At 40.3% G+C, this 24,089-nt stretch overlaps 1 protein-coding gene across 1 annotated transcript in view; it reads left to right on the top strand.

Moving 5' to 3' along the window:
- Positions 1 to 24,089, top strand: part of ADGRG4 (adhesion G protein-coupled receptor G4) — a 100,719-nt gene that overhangs the window by 5,604 nt on the left and 71,026 nt on the right. The window contains exon 2 of the mRNA XM_072816075.1: positions 11,223 to 11,837. Within this exon, the coding sequence (XP_072672176.1) occupies positions 11,223 to 11,837 (615 nt within the window). The remainder of the gene's footprint in view (positions 1 to 11,222; positions 11,838 to 24,089) is intronic.

Below are 24,089 nucleotides of genomic sequence, written 5' to 3'. Positions count from 1 at the left end.
AACTCACAACTCCAAGATCAAGAGTCCCATGCTCTACTAATTGAGCCAGCCAGGTGCCCCACAATTTGTAATTTTTATATTTACTTGTTTATTGACTACCTTTCTCTCTGGAATGTAAAGCTGACTAAGGCCAAGGACCTGGTATGAACATGAGTTTACTCTATTGCTGGACTCTAGCACTGACACATAGTTGGTGCTCAATGACCATCATTGTGGAGTAAATAAATTTTCCAGGGTGCTTCTGCTTTTATGAGTAAAGACATCCATTTTTTTTGAATGGACATGGGCCTTGGACCCAAAATTTGAAGGAACAATCACGTTACCTATGTGGAGATAATTCTTCTGCTTCCTATTCTGAGAAGAATGCCTGGCAAGCTACATATGTGGTCAATTGCCTGGGTCTTGAAGGAGGGGATGTAGTGGATAACTCAGTGACCAGTGAGACAGAAATGAAGCTCAAAGATGGATGCTTTTATAGATGCCAGATCTGGTTTATCTAAAATCATATTAGTTGGTTACTCACAAGACCAGTGGGAACTGTAGGCAGTAGGTGGCAGACAGTAACTCCAGTTCTCTGTGGCTATTCACATGATGACCACGGTGTTGTGGGTAATGGAGTTTCCCAGTATCAATCACCTATCCATTATATGACCTCAGATGGCCATGGATCTGCTAGACCAGGACTGGGTCTACAAAATTTTTCAAAGCTCCTGATCATTCATTTGCAAGGATTTGTGATATTAAGAGCCAGAAGACCCCTTGTGCAGGTATGGGTTTTGTGTACTATGGAAATGAGTGTCTGCCCACTGCCCCCCTTTTTAAAAAATATTTTATTTATGAGAGAGAGAGCAAGCATGAGTGGGGGGCAGGGGAAGAGGAAGAAGCAGAGTCTCCACTCAGCAGGGAGCCCAAAGTGGGGCTCGATCCCAGGACGCTGAGATCATGACCAAGCCAAAATCAAGATTTGGACATTTAACTGACTGAGCCACCCAGGTGCCCCTGCCCATTCCCCTTTTATGAGTGAGTGGTGACATTTCCCAGTTGAGGCAGGCATGTTGAGGTGTACCCTTGGCAGAATGCCCATCCTCAGAATGACCAGATTCTTGACAGTATAAATGTAGCCAATGCCTCTGGTGGGTCCCTTCCCTAAAACTTGCTCTGTCTTATCTCCCTCTTTTTTTTTTTTTTAGATTTTATTTATTTATTTTTAAGATTTTATTTATTCATGATAGTCGCACAGAGAGAGAGAGAGAGAGAGAGAGAGAGGCAAAGACACAGGCAGAGGGAGAAGCAGGCTCCATGCAGGGAGCCCGACGTGGAATTCGATCCCGGGTCTCCTGGATCATGCCCCAGGCCAAAGGCAGGCGCCAAACCGCTGCGCCACCCAGGGATCCCCTTATTTATTTATTCATGAGAGACACACAGAGAGAGGCAGAGACACAGGCAGAAGGACAAGCAGGCTCCATGCAGTGAGCCCAATGCCGGACTTGATCCAGGGTCCCCAGGATCACACCCTGGACTGAAGGCAGATGCTTAACCACTGAGCCACCCAGGCGTCCCTTATCTCCCTCTTCTAATAGGAGGTATTTCCAGGTGTTTAGCTGGGCCTTGAGCCTTATGCAGCATTATGAGTTGAATTGTGTCCCCCCAGATTCATCTGTGGAAGTCCTCTCCCTCAGCACCTCAGAAGGTAATCACATTTGGAAATGGGGTCATTACAAGTGTAAGTAGTTAAGGAAAGATGAGGTCAAGGTGGAATAGTGTGACCTGTAACCTGACATGACTGGTGTCCTTATAAAAGGTGAAAATGTGGACATAGCATACAAGGAGAAAGCCTTGTAGAGATAAAGGCTGAGAATGGGGAGATTCAACAGAAGCCTCAGAACACCAAATATTGCCAGTGAACCAGAAACTAGGAGAGAGGCATGGAACACATCTTTCCTTTAGAGCCCTTCGAAGGAAAAGACCCTGCCGACACTTTAATCTCAGTTCGTATATTCCAGAACTGTGGGACAATATTTGTCTGTTGTTTAACCCAACCAGTCTGGGGTACTTCATGACAGTACCTAAGCAATGAATATATGCAGACACCCCTGCTCGGTCAGGCTTTCTGAATCAGAAATCTTGAGTAAAATAGAGGAAAGCAGGTGACCTCTGGGGGGAGAAACAGTGACCAGGTCACGCCTACATTGTCCAACCATTATGAACTTCATTTGTCTGCTCTTCCTGAGATTGTTCAGGGCAGCAAATGCAGAATCTTGGTCCCCTAACCTTTGAAACACTTTAACATTGCAAGGAGAAACTTGACAGAGAGGACAGAGAAACAAATGCAGAATATATCTGATGATTACTCAGTGCTGTCTTCAGAAAATTAGAGACTTTGCTGGAAAAAAAAAAAAAAACGACATCATTTGGATTGCCTATCTCTTAGGGTTCCAAACCTTTTCCTCACTGACTTTTAAAATGAATGTATTAGGACACCTAGGAGGCTCAGTGCTTAAGCATCTGCCTTTTGCTCAGATCATGATCCTGGGGTTCTGGGATCAAGCCACACATCTGGCTCCCTGCCCAGCAGGCAGCCTGCTTTGCCTTCTCCCACTCCCCCTGCTTGTGTTCACTCTCTCTCTCTTTCTGTGTCAAATAAAGAAAAATTTTTTTTAAAAATAAAATGAATGTATTTATTACTTTTGGGGTCTGAAAGGAAGAGGAAACTTTCCCCCATTCTATGCCCAATGCTTCACTCACTCCAGAAAATAGTTATAAAGGACCCATTATGTGCCAACCATTATGCTAGGCACTGGAAACTGGCAGTAGGGGGGCCAAGACTCTGGTTAAACCACTGCCCTGAAAAATCAGAGAATATAAAAGTTGAAGCATTCTGGGAAAAACTGGCACTGTTGAATGCTCAATGAATTCAGTTCTGCTTAAAATTGTGTAAACATGGCATCACCAGGCAAAGCAGCTTGGGAACTTGGCAAAAGGCAAAATAAAATTACATATTGAGTAACCACTGTGGCAAGAGTTTTATTTTCCTATTCCCCAGGCTCTGCCAGAGATAGACCTGGAGCACAATGTTTTGCTATAGCAATCTGCTAGAGAGTTAAAAAATGTTAACTGGCAGACATAGACATCACAAGAAAAGAAATCTGCACACCAATATCCCTTATGAATATAGATGCAAAATTCTTTTTCCTTGAGGATTTAAAAATTTTTTTTTGATTTTTAAAATTTTTAAGTAATCTCTGCACTCAACATGGGACTTGAACCCACAACCCTGAGATCTAGAGTCATATGCTCCCCCAACTAAGCCTGCCAGGTGCCCCCCCAAATTTCTTTTTTTAAGTAAGCTAATATGACCAACATGGGGCTTGAACTCACAACCCTGAGATTAAGAGTTTCATGCTCGACCGACTGAGCCACTAGATGCAAAAATTATTTTTTTGATTGTTAGTTTTATTTATTTTTTAAAAATTTAAAGATTTTATTTATTTATTCATGAGAGACACAGAGAAAAGCATAGACATAGGCAGAGGGAGAAGCAGGCTCCTTGCGGGGACTCTGATGTGGGACTTGATCCCAGGACCCCAGGATCACGACCTGAGCCAAAGGCAGATGCTCAACCACTGAGCCACCCAGGTGCCCCTAGATGCAAAAATTCTTAACAAAATACTGGCAGACTGAATCCAGAAATATATTTAGAGGATTATATACTTTGAACAAGTAGAATTTATTCCACAAATGAATGCAAAGGTGGTTCAACATGTAAAAATTGATCAATTAATGTACTACATCACATTTATAGACCGAAGGGGGAAAAACCACATGATCATCTCAATTGGTGAGGGAGAAGAGTATGACAAACTTCAACATCCTTTCATGATAAAAACACTTGACACAGTAGAAATGGAAGGGAGGGCCTGGATGGCTCAGCAGTTTAGCGCTGCCTTCAGCCCAGGGCCTGATCCTGGAGACCTGAGATCGAGTCCCACGTCAGGCTTCCTGCATGGAGCCTGCTTCTCCCTCTGCCTGTGTCTCTGCCTCTTTGTGTGTGTCTCTCATGAATGAATAAATTTAAAAAAATTTTTTAAAAAGAAATGGAAGGGACCTTCTTCAGTCTGGTAAGAGCATCTATGAAAAACCCACAGTAAACATCATTCTTAATGGTGAAAAACTGAAAGCTTTCCCCTAAGATCAGGCATGAGACCAGAACACCCATATTCACCACTTGCATTCAACATTATATTGGAAGTTCTAGCCAGAGTGCTTGGGCAAAAAGAAGATATAAAAGGCATCCAAACTAGAAAGAAAAAGTATACTATCTCTATTTGTAGATGATATGATCTTACATATAGAACATCCTAAAGAATCCCCTTGATAAAGATATTTAAGTTAATAAATACATTTGGCAAAGTTGTAAGATACAAGATCAATACAACAATTAGTGGCATTTCTATGCACTGGCAACAAACAATCTGAAATAAAGTTAAGAAAACAATTTCATTTACAATAACCTTTAAAAGAATAAAATACCTAGGAATAAATTTAACCAAGTAGTTGAAAGACGTCTACACTCAAATTACCAACATTGCTGACAGAAATTAAAGAAGACCTAAGTAAATGGAAAAGATCCTGTGTTCACGGGTTTAATAAAAGATAACAATTTTAATATTAAAATGTCAATATTCCTCCAAAGAGATCTACAGATTCAAATGCAAACCATATCAAAATCCAATGGCTTTCTTTACAGATATGGAAAGGGTGATGTGCAATTCATATGGAATTGCAAGGGTCCCTGAATAGCCAAAATAATCTTGAAAAAGAACAAAGTTGGAGAAATCACATGTCTAGATTTCAAAGCTTACTACAAAGCTATAATAATCAAAACTGTGTTATTGGCATAGGGATAGATGTAGATTAATGGGACAGAATTGAGAGTCCAGAAAGAAACTCATGCATATATGTATGGCCAATTAATTTTCCACAAGGGTGCCAAGAACGTTCCATGGGAAGAAATAGTCTCTTCAACAAATGGTGCTGGCCCAACTGGACGTGTAAATACATATCCATGTACACATGTATACATGCATATACATGTAAACACATAAAAAGAATGAAGTTGGACTCCCTCTTTATACCACGTACAAAAATTAAGTAAAAATCAATGAAATATAAAGAACTAAATATAAGAACTACATCTATAGAAATGAGAAGAAAGCACAGACACATGCTAACTCTGGGAAACGAACTAGGGGTGGTAGGGGAGGAGGGCGGGGGGTGGGAGTGATTGGGTGACGGGCACTGGGGGTTATTCTGTATGTTGGTAAATTGAACACCAATAAAAAAATTAAAAAAAATAAAAAATAAAAAATAAAAATAAAAATAAAAGAATAAGCAGCAAAAGAACAAATAGATCAATTGGGTTTTATCAAAATTAAAGATGTGTGCATCAAAAGACACCATCAAGACAGTGAAAAAGCAGCCTAGAGAATGGGAGAAAGTATTTTCAGTTCACATGTCTTATAAGGTCCTAGTATCTAGAATATATAAAGAGTGTTTACAACTCAACAACAAAAACATGAACAACACTATTTATTTATTTATTTATTTATTTTTTAAAAGATTTTATTTATTTATTCATGAGAGACACACAGAGAGAGTCAGAGACAGAGACAGAGGGAGAAGCAGGCTCCTCACAGGGAGCCCAATGTGGGACTTGATTCCCAGACCCAGGATGACACCCTGAGCCAAAGGCAGACGCTCAGGCATCCTGAGCAACACAATTTAGAAATAGGCAAAGGACTTGCTTGAATAGACATTTCTTCAAAGGAGATATGCAGATGGCCAACACGCACATGAAAAGATGTTCAATGTCATTAGTCATTAGGGAAATTCAAATCAAAACCATGATGCCATACCACTCGACACCCTCTATGATGGTTATAATAATAAGTTAACAAATGGAATACAACTGTTGGTGAAGAGATAGAGAAATTAGAATCCTTATAAACTGTTGGTGGGAATATTGAATGGCTCCTATGGAAAACAGTGGCTGTTACTCAGTAAGTGAAATACAGAATTACTAAATGACCTGTCCTAGATATATACCCCAAAGAAGTGAAAGTATGTTCAAACAAAACAAATAGCACAAATGTCCACAGCAGCACTGTTTGTAATAGCCAAAAGGTAGAGAAAAACTAAATGTCCATTAACAGATCAGTCAGTAAACAAAATATAGTCTATCCACACAATGGAATATCATCCAGCCATTAAAAATAATGATGTACTGGGGTGGCTGGATGGCTCAGTTGGTAAAGCATGCAACTCTTGATCTCAAGGTTGTTAGTTTGAGTCCCATGTTGGTTATAGAGGTTACTTAAAAATAAGATCTTAAAAAAATAATGTACTGATGCGTGCTAAAACATGGATGAATTTGGAAACATTATGTGAAGTGAATGAAACTAGAAACAAAAGGTTACTTGTAAGTTTCCATTTATATGAAATGTCTAGAATACTCAAATCCATACAGACAGAAAGTAGATTAGTGGTTGCCGGTGGGAGGGTGGGGGGAAGGGCCGCTGCTGCTTAATGAATATGGTGCTTCCTTTTGGGATGATGAAAATGTTTTGGAACTAGATAATGGTGATGGTCATACACCATCATGAATCTACTAAATTCCACTGAATTGTATACCTTAAAATGATTAAAATGGTGAATTTTGTGTTATGTGAACTTTCTCAGTGCAAATCAAATGGTGCCTGGCACTCTGAGGGCTGTAGCATAGCCATTTGAATGAGGCTTATAAGTTTTTCCTAACATAGAAAACACTTATGTCATCACGTTAAGTGATTAAAGCAGGGTACCAAATTTTCCATACAATATGGTCTCAGCCACATAGAAACAAACAAAACCCATGCCCGGAAGAAAAGAAACGCCAAAGGAAATTTACCAAAATTTTGTCTATGGGTGGTAGGACTCTGGCTGACTTTGTTCTCATCTTTTTACTTTTCCAATATTTTCCTTTTTTAAAAAAATCATGTACAGTATCACTTTTATAATGGAAGAAACACTTTTTTTTAAAGCGAGGACAACAATAAATGTAATTTAAAATAAAAGGAAGCAGGATAGAGGCAAGGAGACACAGAGGAGCCAAATCAAGAGAGAACACGCTTCAGGGGAGCAATCATGCAATTTGGACTTGAAAATTGCCAGGAAACAGATGGCAACGTCCAAGGAGACATCTGCAATGGATAGTTAAATCATATGCAAAGACACAAGTGGCCTTTGAAGCAGGCCCTTGAGAGGCCCAGCAGAGAACGCTGCTTGCCTGGCCAAACAGAAGGGCAAAGCCCTTGTCCTGCCTTGTCACAGCCTGGCCCCCTCTGAGCCCTGCTGGGGGCCCCCGAGGGCTGCAGCAGAGCTCAATGCAGATGTGCTTGGCTGTGTAAGGGTACAAAAGAGGTTGTGGGAGAAGAAAGAGACTTCTAATCGTGATAGTGAACATGCCAGCTGACATTTACCTGGGGCTTCACAGTTTATAAATGTTTCACATACATAACATAAATGGCAGTTGTATTACAGCCTCATCTTTCATGATGGCCCCGCCAGGAAGGTAATTAGTATTCCTATCTTAGCATGGAGGAACGAGACACAGAGAAGTGACGTGGGTTTATTTTTCATACAGTGCTCACTAAATGCCACTGTCCTAGAAGCTTTCTTGTGCACTAATTGCCCATGTTGATGCAGCTAGTAAGCTGCAGAACCAGGACTCAAAGGCAGCTTTTTGGATTCCACTACCTCACACTTCTGCTCACATCTATGTAGAAATTAGCTCTGCCCACAGAATCTCATATATGGCCACAAGTGGTTCTATCCATCCATCCATCCTTATTTTTCTGATTATAAATTTAACACAGGATTGTACAAAAAGTGCAAATATTACTGAAATAATATAGAAAGCAAAAGTCCCCCTAAATCTCACATCTAAGGATACTCATTCTTAACTGCCTGATATGTGTTCTTCTAGATTTTTTCTATGCATGCTAATGCACATATTTTTCTCTATTGATAAAAAGCAGGATAATACTATATCTACACTTATGTAACTCCCATTTCATGTAGCATCAAGCCTTGGAAATCTCTTCATGACTATATAGATCTACCTTATATGTTTTAATTGTCCATTATATAGAGGTAAGGATTGCTTAACTAGTCACTTATGGATGGACATACAGATCTTCTTCCTTTTGCTCAATTACAAACAATACTGCAATGAATATCCTTGTACTTGCATCTTTGTATACATGTAGATTTGTCTAGAATAAATTGATAAGGAATAGAATTGCTAAGTCAAAAGCATATACACAGGGCAGCCCAGGTGGCTCAATGGTTTAGTGCCGCCTTCAGCCCAGGGCGAGAACCTGGAGACCCGGGATCAAGTCCCACGTCGGGCTCCCTGCATGGAACCTGCTTCTCCCTCTGCCTGTGTCTCTGCTTCTCTCTGTGTGTCTCTCATGAATAAATAAATAAAATATTTTTTTAAAAAAAGCATATACACAGCCATACACAATGAAAATGTTTCATAGACACTGACAGATTGCCCTTCAGAAAAAAGACTACTGGGGTGCCTGGCTGGTGCAGTCGGTGAAGCACGTGACTCTTGATCTCAGGGGTCTGAGCCCCACATTGGGTGTGGAGAAGACTAAAAAGTAAATAAATAAGGTTTTAAAAAAGAGACTGTACTAATTGGTCTTCCCACAGTGTATTAAAATGACTTGTTTCCTCACAAGCTTGTCCATGCTGGGTATTCTCCGTCTAAAATGCTATAATTTCAAAACGTAAAAATAGTATCTCATTGTAACTTGTGTTTTAAAAATAGCAAGAGGCCATCTTTTTGTATTTCTCATTTAGTAAGCTGCTTGTTTGTGTCCTTTGGCAACTGGCTTTATATTAGTGTATTACAGAGAGGAGAAACCCAGTAGACAACATGGGATTATGATACATTCTCTTTTAAGGGACAAATAAGCCCTGGAGATTGATGCTCACCATAAAACTTGTTCTTAAACGTTGTATTTTATGCTCACCATGAATCTTGCTCTTAAACATTGTATTTGACGTCATTTTGGAGGGCTGAACAGAAAAGCAGTTAGCCAACCATGATCGATATTGGGTTTCTTAGTGATTATCACCTTGTGGGGTTACCTTTTGATTTATTAGCCACATGAAAGATGATAAGATAATATAATCACATAAGCCAGGGACAGAAATAAACATTTGCTCATCTACCATGGACAGTTCAGAAATAGCTCCCTGGCAGGTGGATGGTAAGGGCTCCAGCACATGGGGGGGGGGGTTGTGCATGCACACGCATGCGTGTGTGTGGGCAGGCATGTACTTGCTTGCCTTTGAAAGATATTCAGTGGAGGAATGAGGGAGAGAATATTGTAGGGCTAGAGAATATCTAGAAGCTTGCACCTGGGGATATCTCTCAGAAGCAGGGAAGTGGTCACTTCCTGCCGGCCTTTGTAGCGTGCTGTCTGGCTATCAGTTTTATAGTGGTGGTCCCAATGTCACACCCCTAATTTAGAGGGAGGTTGGAATTCCGTTCCGTCATAAAGCTCTTTTTGGTTTGTCTTGGGTTGAACTGGCGCTGGAATTAGGCTGATGTTCAGCAGTTCTCAGATATTTGCCTAGGGGCCTTGAGTGAGGTTTGTCATGATGATTGTATCACTATTCACCAATAGCTTCCTATTTAAACAAAGGGTGTACTCAATTTAAATTTTCTTTTTTTTTAAGATTTTATTTATTCATGAGAGAGACACACACACACACACACACAGAGAGGCAGAGACACAGGCAGAGGGAGAAGCAGGCCCCATGCGGGTAGCCGGATGTGGGACTCGATCCCAGGTCTCCAGGATCACGTCCTGGGCCGAAGGTGGCGCTAAACCGCTGAGCCACCCGGGCTGCCCCAATTTAAATTTTCATAGATATTGCCAAATTGCCCACCAAATGACTGTACTGATGGGCATGTTCTTCAGCAACGTTTGAGAGGGTTTTGCATGCATCATCTCACTTATTTTTCAAACAGTCTTGTATGATCAGTAGATAGGGCTATTATCTGGTATAAATTATAATATAAATAGTGATCCTCTGAGTTGTGTGTGCATACTGAAGCAGACGTTGAGGCATGGGGAGATTAAGCTACTTGATCAAAGTTACACAGCTGACGAATGTCAGAGCTGAGGTTTCAACGCAGGCTCTTTGACTTCAGAGCTGGTTACCACTGGGTCCATGGCCACCGGAATCTTTTTTTTTTATTTCAGAGAGAGAGAGAGAGAGAGAGCATGAGCAGGGGGAGGGGCAAATGGAGGGGAAACAAACCGATTCCCCGCTGGGTGGGAAGCCGATGTGGGGCTCAATCTCAGGACCCTGAGATCACGCGACCTGAACCAAAGTCAAGAGTCAGATGTTCAATCAGCTGAGCCACCCAGAAACCTGCCACCTAGAAACTCTTAAAGACATACAGCTCCCTTAGTAAGGCGTTGGAAGGAAGGAATCGGGTACACTCAGGGCAGTGCCATTCCTCCTGTTCCTTTTTTTTTTTTTTCCATTCCTCCCGTTCCTGAGTGCAAACAGAAGCCTTGCAGCTTCACTATTGTCCAACTGGTCATCCCCCAGGTCCCTGTTGGTGCCTTCAGTGAGAAGCAGTCTCCAGAGACAGAATAAATCAAGTAATTTGGCTCAGGAAAAGGCATTGGAGAAATAAATTGCTGTTGCACCATGAATATAATAAGGCAGTTAGGTGGATGGAAATAGCTATCTTTTGATTACACAAGTGAAGATTATGTGCAGCAGATTTTAAGTCCAAGCTGCCTTTTCCTTGGCCTCCTCCCTGCCAACTAGCTACACACTTCTAACTGCCTCCCCAAACTGTCCAGCTGGTGTGTGCTCTGGGAACACTAATCTGACTTTTAATATTAGCCCAGGCAAAATATAATTAGGAAGAAACTCTTCTGCCAGAAAATGTCACATGCCAATGTCAAATAGAGATGATTTGTGTATATCCAGTATTTGGGCTTTTTTTTGTTTTGCACCAGTATTGACTCATGATAGCATTGTGTAATCCGGAATTGACTATGTGGCTAAAGAAGATGATATAAAATTGAATTTTTGTTACTGAAATTTCATTTGCTTTCTCTTTCCCCTTCTCCAAATTTGGACAGATGCACTTTCGCTAAAAGGAAAAAGACTGGATTTTTATGGAAGAGCTGACATGTACGTGAGCCTGACCAACACGATTCCTGAACTCACTCGATTCACAGCATGCATTGACCTGGTATTCGTGGATGACAAATCAAGTAATTGGATGGCCTTCTCCTATATTACCAATAATGCCTTCCTGGGCAGAGAAGACATAAACCTTGGACTTGGAGGAGACCATCAGCAGCTAATACTGCACAACTTGGGCAAGACCTTTTATATCCGTTACCACCTGACTCCGTTTCAATGGTATACAGTCTGTTTGATGTGGGATGGTGTGAAGGGCAGATTAGAGCTCTTCCTGAATACAGAAAGGATACTTGTAATGATGGATCAACCACAAAACCTGACACCTAATGGGACTCTGATTCTAGGACATTCTTTTATGAACTGGGACAGCCAGGTTGAAAGTGCACTGCCTGGCTTCACTGGCAGCTTGTACTACTTTCAACTTTGGGACCACATCGTGGAAAATGAGGAGTTTATGAAGTGTTTGGGTGGAAATGTTGTTAGTTGGGAAGAAGATGTTTGGCTCATCAACAAGATCATTCCAACTGTTGACATGAGACTGCGCTGCTGTGAGTAACTTCTGAATTGTCCTCCTTGGCAAGGGTTGTCCCTGATGTGGTCTTCTGCTCTCTACTCTGGATAACTCATTGTGGTCCAAGGCTCTGTCTTCCTCAGAGGGGCCCAAGGTTGCCAGTTTTGTCATCTGCTTTTTAATGTAGAGCAAATACCATTTTCTTTTTCTTTTCTTTCTTTTATTTTGATATGATGTAAAATTTGCAGAAAAATTACAACAGGACAAGGAACTTCTACATGTTTTTACCTGGGTTCACCGACTGTTACATTTTCCCTGCATTTTAGTAGTCTTCCTCTCTCTCTCTTTCCTCCTCCCTACACACACAGACACACACACACACACACACACACACACACACATATATATAGAGTAAGTTGTGGGCATAATGTCTCGTTACCCCTACATATCTCAGTGAGTATTTCCTTAGAATAAGGACATTCTCTTACTGTAGTATAATCCCGGGGTCCTGGGATCAAGTCCCGCATCGGGCTCCCTGTTCAGCAGGGAGTCTGCTTCTCCCTCTTCCTTTACACCCCCCCCATCATGCTCTCTATCTCTCACTCTTTATCTAAAATAAATAAATAAAATCTTAAAAAATAACGAATTTCTGGGAAGGAGTGCATGGGGGAGCTCAGTCGATTAAGCGTCCTACTCTTGGTTTCAGATCAGGTCATGATCTCATGAGTCATGGGACTGTGCTCTGTGTTGAGCTCTGTGCTCATCCAGGAGTTTGCAGGAGGATTCTCTCCCTCTGCCCCTCCCCATTCACTTTCTTTCTCTTTTTCCTAGATAAATGAATCAATATTTAGAAAAGAACTAATTTCTGGGGAGGTATTTGGAAGCTATGTAAATACCCTGTTGTTATCAAACTTTCACCCAGAAGTTTTTCATCTATTGATGATACTTGCCTCAATGGCTTACACAATGGTCACAAAATGTTGATTTAAAAAAAAAAACTCCATCAGTTTTCAGCATTTATTAGTTAGTATTCTATTGCAAGGAAGAGTGTTTTCTTCTTCCACATTTACTTCTATATTCCTTCAGTTGTTTATGTGTTTATACCAGCATGAACTCATGGAGTCCTACCTTATTCCATGGGTTACAATATGTTGCTATCATTTATTCTGATGTTCAAATTGGCCCAGTTTGGGCCAGTGGGAGTCCTTCCAACTGGCTCTAGTGTCCTTTTGACACATTCACATCATTTTTTGAGTACCCCCTTACTTTTAGCATAAGATGTTATAGGTTCATCTTGTACTTTTTCTTCTTGGCACAAGAATCAACAATTTTACCAGAGAGTTCTGGTTCCTTTTAGCAAGGAATGGGATTTATAAACCAATTCATTTTTCTTTCATGAGCAATGATGATGTTAGGAACTGTTTGGGATGGAGTTCTTATAAGAAAACTGGCTCTTTGGAATGACACATGTATTTTTCTCCTTCTTTCCAATTTCAACAGGAAAATATAGGATTGGTTTTCTCTGTACAACCCTGTTCTGTCCTCAAATCCAATCTTTTCCACCCTCAGCATCAGCAGTCCTGAGCATGGGTAAAGTCAGTGATAATATCATCAAGATGGGATTTTTTTTCTCATTTCCTGAAATGTTCACTCATTCTTAGGTTTTATGGATTTGGGGGGTGGTTATCGAAAAAATGAGGGCTAGATCCATGCCTAATAGGCTCCCACAGACTATGGAGATACATTTTCACCAGCAGTCTGGGTGATGTTTGAATTAATGGCAAAGGTAGATTCCAGGGGGTTTCTGTGTTTCTTTGAGATCAGACTAATGCAAAGGAACAAGAAAGCTATTCCTTTGAGCAACTACCTAAAGGCATTTGGTTTTTCTCTTTTCTGAAGCCTTGAAAATAAAAGAGAATAGTCCTAGCTGGCTCTGATTACAAAACGGAGCTAGGGACTAGTAGGCTAAGCCTGAAAAGCTCACCCAAAGCAGTTTAAAGTAACTTTATCTTTGATCTAAAGAACCGGAAGCATGGCTCTATTAAATCCACATGCTTAGCAGTGGTCTTTGAAAACCTAATCTGGCCAGTGAATTGCCTTGGCCTTTCCTACTACTTTGCTGGTAACTAACTGATGTGTTAAAGTGCTAGACAACCCTCATTTACTTTGCTCTTTTGTACACTCTTTAAATGTACAATGTATCCTCTTGGTCTGATTGGGACCCGGTAGGCATAACACACAAATAATCCAACATGGCAAAAAGGAAAAGAAAACACAACCTAAAATGACAACCAGCAAAAGGAGTAGAAAATATTATTTTTACTGTTCAGGTTTCTTCATATGTTCGTTCTAAACCGTAGACCAGGGGTTTCTAACCTTTGGTCCAGAATGGCCTTGATCGGTGTTCAAAGCCCTTGAAATTGCATGCAACATACTAAAAATGCAAGATGGATTCTTTTCTCTGAGGACAGCGTCTACAGTTTCCATCATATTCAAAAATAATATGGTAATTGCTACCTTTTATGAAGTTCTCGCTGCATGCCAGGCATTTTATAGATGAGGAAAGAAAGGCTCCACAAGGTTAAGTAAATTGCTTAATGTCACCTATTAAATAAGCAGTGGAGCTAGGATTTGAGCAAAGATTTGTCCAGTTGCAAAGCTCATGTTCTTTGAACCCCCACACCATGCAGGACTACCTCTAGGGATCTGTGGCCCCCAAAAGATTATGACCACTGTTTTAGAAGCTTCCTTTGAAGGGATTTGCTGGTGCTAATAACCCACCTGGGGAAATTAGGCTACCAGCTGCAGTCACTGCTTGCTCACAACTGAAGGAGCTGTAACACCACAGAATTTCTTCTATCACAGTCCTAGCCTAGCCTTGTGACATCTGGGGAAAAGGGGGCAATTACATAAATAAATAGGAGTGATTACAACATGTCTAGCTTCAGCTTTTGCCTAATAAATTGGTATTTATGGTCCATAGAAGGATTATGACCTTTAAAAATAAATTTTAATGAGCACATTGCTAGGTTACAAATCTCAATAAAACTATTTACACGTAAATTATATATGTATATATTTATATATTCATGAGAACAAGGCTTTTGGGGAACATTTGCTGAAAACCATGAACCCTACCTGGATTTAATAAACAAGTATTCACTATAGTTGGAGATGTCTCAGGAATATTTAAGCAACACAGTGATAAATAATAACAACAGCAAAGTTACCAGTCATTAGTAATTTAGTTTTGGAGTTGTTTTTAAGCATCTTTTCTTTATTTTTACAACTTACAAATGCAGGGGGTGCCTGGCTGGCTCAGTCAGTGGAGCATGTGACTCTTGATCTCAGGGTTGTAAATTTGGTGTACGCATTGGGTGTGGAGATTACTTGAAGACAAAATCTTTAGGGCCTCCTGGCTAGCTCAGTCAGTGGAGCATGTGACTCTTGATTTCAGGGTCATGTATTCAATCCTTAAGTTGGGTGTAGAGCCTACCTAAAAGAAAAAAAATCTTTTAAAATATATTTTATTTACTTATTTGAGATAGAGAGTGCTCACCACTTTGGGGAGGGGCACAGGGAGCTTGAGAAGGACAAGCAAACTCCCTGCTGAATGGGGAGACCTATATAGGGCTCTATCCCAGGATCCTGAGATCATGACCTGGGCCAAACACAGATGCTTAACCAACTGAGCCACCCAGGTGCCCCTTCAAAAAATAAAATCTTGGGGATCCCTGGGTGGCTCAGCGGTTTAGCGCCTGCCTTTGGCCCAGGGCACGATCCTGGAGTCCCGGGATTGAGTCCCACGTTGGGCTCCCGGCATGGAGCCTGCTTCTCCCTCCTCCTGTGTCTCTGTCTCTCTCTCTCTCTCATGAATCAATCAATCAATCAATCAATCAATCTTAAAAAAATCTTAAAAAAATTCCAAGTGCAATACATCATGGTTGTTTATTATACAGAGTTTACTAGAATATAAAATCAAGGGCACCCCGGGTGGCTCGGCGGTTTAGCGCCACCTTCAGCCCAGGGTGATCCTGGAGACCTGGAATCGAGTCCCGTGTCGGGCTCCCTGCATGGAGCCTGCTTCTCCCTCTGCCTGTGCCTCTGCCTCTCTGCCTCTCTCTCTCTGTGTCTCTCATGACTAAATAAAATCTTAAAAAAATAAATTGATTTATCATTTTTGTTATTTTGTTACTCTATTCATTAAAATGGATTTTTTAAAGTAAAAATAATAGATATGCTGGTAAAAATTCAAGCAATGCTTAAAGATATAAATTAAAAGTAAAAGCCTCCTTTCTCATCCAATCTCTTACCCTAAGCACCTCTCCATAAAAGTGATGATTGTTAACAATTTCTTATGTATCGTTGCAGGAACAATTTAAAACTTGGGTTTACGTGAAAATAGTCTTTGTTTTTCTTTTTCAAAGTTGGGATCATCATTACACACAAAGTCTTTTTTTTATTCATCTAATAATATATTTTTGAGGCATTCTCATATCAGAAAGTACAGAAAATAGAACTTCCTGATTATTATTTATTATAATCTTATAATTTATTCAGTGAGCTCCCTTTGAAGGATATTTAAGTTGTTTCCAGGTTTTAGCTGCATCAAAAGTCTACAGTATTTTGAAAATAAATGAATGGTGACAAGAATTTCTTGAAGTGACCATTAGGGACTGATCAATCACAAGCTAAAATTCCTCTCTAGGTATGTTGAGCATAATTGCCTAATCTTAGCTCAGACACATGATCCAACAAAGGATTTGTTCTGACTTATGGATATATGAAGACGAAGTCTTCCTAAAGATATGCAGGTGAAATGACTCCTAGTTATGCATTTGAGAAATCCCCTTTGGAAAGAATGAAATGACATGAACTGAGTCCATCCTGGGAAATCTGCACTGTATCAAAACCCAGGTCCCTGTATCTGTGGAGCTATTGATTTGCTAAGATTTATTAATTGATCTCATGCTCCAGCTGCTTTGGATTACTTTATGAACTAACCATTCTTCAAATATGGAGAGATTGATTATATAGTTTATGCACTTTCTAAGGCCTTTGTTTGGCCCACTAGGAAGCCCTCCAAGCAATTATCAGCTCTGATAGGAAAGGTTCCATAGCGATGAGCTCTACTAGGTAAAAGGTAATTTGGTTTGGCCCTTGTATGTAATTCTCTGTGCTATCCTCGTTTTTTTATCACAAAAGATAAGCAGGAGCAGTTTGTAGTTTGCTCGAACCTCCTTATTTGTATTCCTCTGCATGGGGTGACATTCTCCTATAGATTCAGAGATGGAAGCTCTAGCCTGTCTCTCTTCCTATCTCAGAATTCATTTTTCATGTCCTTGCCTGGAAACAGAATACAGACACCATTTTGAAAAATATATATATTTTTTCTCATCATCTTAAAGATACTCATTTCATATTTTTTCTGCCCCACAGGCAAATCTGTCTGTAGCAGTTTCTGGTCACTATTATCTCTAACAAATCTAATAAACACACTCTGTTATATTTCCAAAGGTCGTGATTGAGAGAAAAAAACAGATGCAATATGTAGGCTAGGAAAACACAAAGATTTAATATGAGGTGATATACCCAAATCACAGGCAGAATTTGGTACCTTAGCAAATGTTCTACTTAATATTCTGTTGGCAGGTACATCTGAAACAAAATGCCTCATAAATATTCAGCTACTCTATACCTCTGTTCTCCAGCTCCCAATGATTACAATAATACAATTTTGTCTAGAGTGAAGGAGCAAATGGCAATTAAGCCCACAGGCCCCTGTGAATTAGCATGGATTATCCCCACTTTAAAATACAGAGATAGCAAAGCTCATGCAAATCATTTGTGCAAATGATCACGTGTTCACAAATGGGAACAGAATGAATGTGGCAAAACATGTTTGCAAGTCCTTCAAAGATGGAGGCCAGACTCTATAGTTTCTGTGGTCCCTCCAGTAGGGATGGACATTCAGTTATCACTCAACTACTTTCATGATGTGGGCTTTTGCACTTGCCTATTTTTTAATTGAGATCATTGTAGATTCACATGTGGCTAGAGATCCCTGTACAATTTGTCCAGTTTCCTCCAAGACTAACATTTCACAAAACTATAGTATAGCTATCAGAATATTGATATTGATACAACTCACCAATCTTATTCAGATTTACTTGTACTTATTTGTATGTGTGTATTAAATTCTATATAATTCTATCACCTGTATATAATTCTATATACCTGTATATATAATTCTATCACCTATATATAATTCTATCACCTGTATCGATTTGTGCATCTACCTCCACAGTCAAGGAAGTGAACACTTTCAATACTTTTCCCTCCTGGGGATCCCTGGGTGGCGCAGCGGTTTAGCGCCTGCCTGTGGCCCAGGGCGCGATCCTGGAGACCCAGGATCGAATCCCATGTCGGGCTCCCGGTGCATGGAGCCTGCTTCTCCATCTGCCTGTGTCTCTGCCTCTCTCTCTCTCTCTCTCACTGTGTGCCTATCATAAATAAATAAAATTAAAAAAAAATACTTTTCCCTCCTGTTGCCCTTTATAAACACAAGCACCTCCCCCTGCTCTTTCTCTCCACTTCCCTTTGCTCCCCACATCTCTAACTCTTGACGACCACTAATCTGTCTGCCATTTCTAAAAGTCTGTTATTTCAAAAATGTTAGTAAATGGAATTAGATGGTATGTAATCTTTTGGCATTGACTTTTTTTCTTTTCACTCAGCATCATTCCCTTAAGATTCATCCAAGTTGTATGTATCCATAGTTTGTCCTTTTCCATTGCTGAGTAGGGTTCCATGGTATGGATGAACCACAGTTTGTTTAGACATTCACTTGTCAAAGGACATTTGGATTGATTCCAATTTGGGGCTATATCCACTCCCTCTCCCTAAAAGAAACCCACATTATGTTATGAATCTTTGTGTATAGGTTTTGGTATAGACAGAAATCTTCATTTCTCTGGGATAAAGACCCAGGAATGCAATTGCTGAGCTGTATGGTAGTTGCATTTAGTTTTATATGAAACTGTCAGGCTGTGGTTGTACCTTCTTATATTCCCATTAGCAACAGATGAGTGATCCAGTTTCTCTCCATCCTTGCCAGCATTTTATGTTGCCACTACTTTTTATTTTAGTCTTTCTGGTAAGTATGTAGTGCTGTTTCATTATGGTTTTCATTTGCATTTCCTTGGTGCCTAATGACATTGAACATCTTTTTCGTTCTTTTTTTTAAGATTTTATTTATTTGACAGAGAGAGAGATGGAACACAAGTAGGCAGAGTGGCAGGCTGAGGGAGAGGGAGAAGCAGACTCCCCATGGAGAAGGGAGCCCAATGTAGGGCTCGATCCCAGGACCCTGTGATCATGACCTAAGCTGAAAGCAGATGTTTAATGGATTGAGCCACCCAGGTGCCCCTGAATATCTTTTCCTATGATTATTTTGCCATCTGTACATCGTCTTCAGTAAACTGTCTATTCATGTTTTTGCCCTCTTTTTTTTTTAATTGCATTTGTTTTACTGTTGAGTCTTGAGAGCTCTTTATATATTCTAGTCCTTAGTTGGATATATGTTTTGCAAATATTTTCTCCTAGTCTCTAGATTGCTTTTTAAAATCCTTTTCAGGGATCCCTGGGTGGCGCAGCGGTTTGGCGCCTGCCTTTGGCCCAGGGCGCGATCCTGGAGACCCGGGATCGAATCCCACGTCAGGCTCCCGGTGCATGGAGCCTGCTTCTCCCTCTGCCTGTGTCTCTGCCTCTCTCTCTCTCTCTCTGTGACTATCATAAATAAATAAAAATTAAAAAAAATAAAAAAAAATAAAATCCTTTTCAGGGATCCCTGGGTGGCGCAGCGGTTTGGCGCTTGCCTTTGGCCCAGTGTGCGATCCTGGAGACCCGGATCGAGTCCCACGTCGGGCTCCCGGTGCATGGAGCCTGCTTCTCCCTCTGCATGTGTCTCTCCTCTCTCTCTCTCTCTCTCTGTGAGACTATCATAAATAAATAAAAATAAAAAAAAATAAAAATAAAAAAATAAAAAAAATAAAATCCTTTTCACATGGGCTTTCATGGAACAAAATCTTTTAGTTTTGGTAAAGTCCAATTTATCAGTTTTTCTTTTTGTGGATCATGCTTTTGGTGTCAAGTCGAAGAACTCTTTGTTTAGTGCTAATTTTGTACCCTCTAACCATATTGAACTCACTTTTAAGTTTCAAGAGGTTGGTTTTTTTTAGATTACTTGGGATTTTCTACATGGACAATCATGTAATCTGCAATGATTTGAAGAATTTTTTTTATTAAGTAAACTCTACCCCCAATGTGGGACTTGAATTCACAACCCTGAAATCAAGAGTTCCACTCTCTATTGACTGAGCCAGCCTGGCGCCCTTCCAATGACTTTTATTTCTTTTCCTTTCCTGCTGGAATGCCTCTAACTTCCAGTACTATGTTGACTAAAAGTGGTGAGAGTGGGCATTCTTGCCTTGTTCCCGGTCTTGGAAGGAAGACATTCAGTCTTTACCATTATGGTTGATTTTTTTGCTCTTTTTAAAAGATTTAGTTATTTATTTGAGAGAGAGAGGGAGAGCAAAAGGGGGAGGGGCAGAGAGAGAGGGAGAGAGAGAATCTTAAGTAGACTTCCCACTGAGTGCAGAGCTTAACTCACGGCTTGAACTCACAACCCTGAGATCATGACCTGAGCTGAAATCGAGTCATTTAACCGACTGAGCCACACAGGCATCCCTGGTTGATTTTAAACGTAGGTTTCTTGGTGATGATCTTTATAAATTGACATAAATATCCCATGTTCCTAACTTGCTAAGGGATTTTATCATGGATGTACATGGGATTTTTTTAAAAAAAGATTTTATTTATTTATTCATGAGAGACAGAGAAAGAGAGGCAACATAGACAGAGGGAGAAGCAGGCCCCTCACAGGGAGCCTGATGTGGGACTCCATCCTGGATCCCAGAATCATGCCCTGAGCTGAAGGCAGATGCTCAATGGCTGAGCCACCCAGGCATCCCTGTACTTGGGATTTTTGTCAAGTGCTTTTTCTGTATCAGTTGAACGTGTTTCCTAACCCATGTAATTAATTGCCAGGCTTGGGGTTTGAAAAAAATCTTCAATTCCTATAAATCTTGGTTAAAAAGATACAGACACTTAATTGGGTTGGCTTCATTTGAGATATGAATGATTCTTCAAGGCAGATATTGTTTTAGTGTATGGCTGTAATTTGGGATCCTCATTGGGTTTCGATGCCTAGGCTTGCAAGAGCACCTTCACATTTTGGTTTATCACCGTGATACTCTCCTCTAGGGTTTATGTCTCATTATGTTGGATGATTACTTATTCTTGAGCTGTTCAGCACTTGCAGAACTTGGCTTTTATTATCTAAGTTTGTCTTTCCTTGTTTTTTTAGGTAGAGTCTCTTCTTTCTCCTAGGTTTTTGGTGGTTCTGTGTAAATTGAGGGCATGCACTTATGGGTACTAGATAATTAAAACACTGGCACAGACAGAACATGAGAGACTCTTTACTCTGGGAAACAAACAAGGGGTGGTGGAAAGGGAGGTGGGTGGGGGGTGGGGGTGACTGGGTGACGGGCACTGAGGGGGGCACTTGATGGGATGAGCACTGGGCGTTATGCTATATGTTGGCAAATTGAACTCTAATTTAAAAATGAATAAAAATAAAAACAAAATTAAAAAATCAAAAATAAAACACTGGCACACACTGTCTTATGTCTCTACATGTTTTATCTTTGGAAATCTCATCCTGTCAACACTGTACCTCTCTGGGCCTAGTCTCTAAATGAAAGGATTGAATACAATCTCCAAAACTTAGTTCTATGATTCTGTGATTTTGACTAAAAAAACGTGAGTCTTTATTAATAAAGATGTTAGAGGAAAAACTTGGTACAGTAATCCCTCTGGAAAAAACCTCTCATCTGAAAGATTCAAAGGGAGGTTTGCTGAAGTAGAGAAATCCAAGCTTTGGGTTAAAGTGAGGCAATGTAAGTTGCATTATTTTCTAAGAAATACTTGGTACTTAAAATACTACCTGCTTGGCAATTTTGTTCAACTCATTTATTTTTCCTTTTCTAAGCTTTTAAAAAAGATTTTATTTGGGATCCCTGGGTGGCGCAGCGGTTTAGCGCCTGCCTTTGGCCCAGGGCGCGATCCTGGAGACCCGGGATCGAATCCCACGTCAGGCTCCCGGTGCATGGAGCCTGCTTCTCCCTCTGCCTGTGTCTCTGCCTCTCTCTCTCTCTCACTGTGTGCCTATCATAAATAAATAAAAATTAAAAAAAAAAAAGATTTATTTATTTATTTATTTATTTATTATTTATTTATTTATTTATTTTACAGAGAGAGAGAGAGAGAATGGGAGGAGGGACAGAGGGGGGAGAAGGAGAGAATCTCAAGCAAACTGTCTTGAGTGTGGAGCCTGATGAGAGGCTGGATCTCATGACCCTGAAATCATGACTTGAGCTGAAACCAAGAGTCGAATGTTTAACCAACTGAGCCACCCAGGCACCCCTTAAGATTTTATTTCATTTTTTAATATTTTTTTTATTTACTCATGAGAGACACAGAGAGAGACAGAGGCAGAGACACAGGCAGAGGGAGAAGCAGGCTCCATGCAGGGAGCCCTATGTAGGACTCAATCCTGGGACTCCAGGATCATGCCCTGGGCCGAAGGCAGTTGCCAAACTGCTGAGCCACCCAGAGATCCCAAGATTTTATTTTTAAGTAATCTCTACACCTAATGTGGGGCTTGAACTCAGAACCCTGAAATCAAGAGTCCCGCACTTCCCTAAGACAGCCATGTGTCCCTCCTTTCCTAAGTTTTATGCTTCTTTTTGAGATGGTTACTGGAAATGTTAATAACAATTAACATCCACAACTCAGCCATCTTTAGATACAAATACCATACCTAACTCCCAACCTCTGTGTTCTGAATTTCCAGTTACTCATTAGGACTCCTGTAATAGTGCTCTTTGAATATTGTATTAAATAAAATAACTTGGACTTTTATGGCACTTGGTATTTTATTGTTTTCCAAAAATTAAGTGCAGTTCCATCATGAATCTTTTGTAAAGGAGTGGGAATTATTGTATTCTTGGAGAGTGATTTAGGCTCTGGGATGCCATACTCCTCAAATGTGGCATAAGTGACCCTTTAACAGGTTTGCTAAGCCAGTTGGCTGTGTAAAGCCATCTGTAAAAATGGAAACTAAAATCCTGACAATTCTCCCTCTACTTGTAGTTTTGAAGGTAGAAAGCTTGAAACAAATTTTGTGCTGCAGAAATATAGCAGTTTCTTGATAAGGCCTAACAGAATGTGAACCTCTGTTGACACTATATTGTAAAATTCAGTGGAGGAGTACTTCTTATATAACTTTGACTTTTCCCCTTACACACATGTGTTGTGACTTTATGCATGTGTGACTTTCATTAACTCTATCTGTACAGTCAGTTGCAGGCTTCTGGGTGTCATTAATCCCACTTGCTAATGGCTGCAAAATCCTAAAGAACATCCTACATACATCTCAGAATTTCTATATATGCAAATTAAAAGTAATTCTAATGCTCACGACAGTGAAACAAGTTAGTAGATTGTCTACCACCATAATTATTTTTACATCTTAAGTAATAGGCTTCTCGGGTGGATAAATTCAAAATGTTAATTTCCCAGTGGTAAATATGCATGATTTCATTCTGGGTGATCTGCCCTGGAGAAAAACTATGACTCAGTCTTGAATTTTACTCTGCACAATTTTCACTTGGATGTTCTATCACCCCAAATTCCACTTATCCAAGTCAGAAGTGCATGTTTTTCTCCTGAGAGAGGCCACCTTCCTAATTTTCCTATTTCCTATGAGTATCACTGCTATTCTTCCAGTCGTCCAAGAGCAAAATTTGAGTCTTCTGAGATTTCTCTGTCTTCTTCATCTTGTAAGCTTCTTTGTTATCATAACCTGTCAATTCTTCCTTTAGGAATCCCCACACTACTCTTATTTCATTCCAAGCTCTCATCATCCACTTATTCAGTCAGCCTGCACATATTTACTGGACATATACTGTGTGCCAGGCCCTATGCTAGGCACTAAGGATACACTGGTTATCAAAGAAAGGTGGGATCCCTGTGCATCCGGCGTAGTGGGGAAGACAGACAGTAATAAACATACACCAATGTAAACCTGCAGCTGTGACAACTACTATGAAGAAGAGGTATGGGGTGTCCAAAGAGCCTAGAATACATTGGTTTTGCCCAATCATGG

The sequence above is a fragment of the Canis lupus genome, chromosome X, assembly GCF_048164855.1.
Source record: "Canis lupus baileyi chromosome X, mCanLup2.hap1, whole genome shotgun sequence".
Lineage (NCBI taxonomy): Eukaryota > Metazoa > Chordata > Mammalia > Carnivora > Canidae > Canis > Canis lupus.
This window is presented reverse-complemented; position numbering and strand designations above follow the sequence as displayed.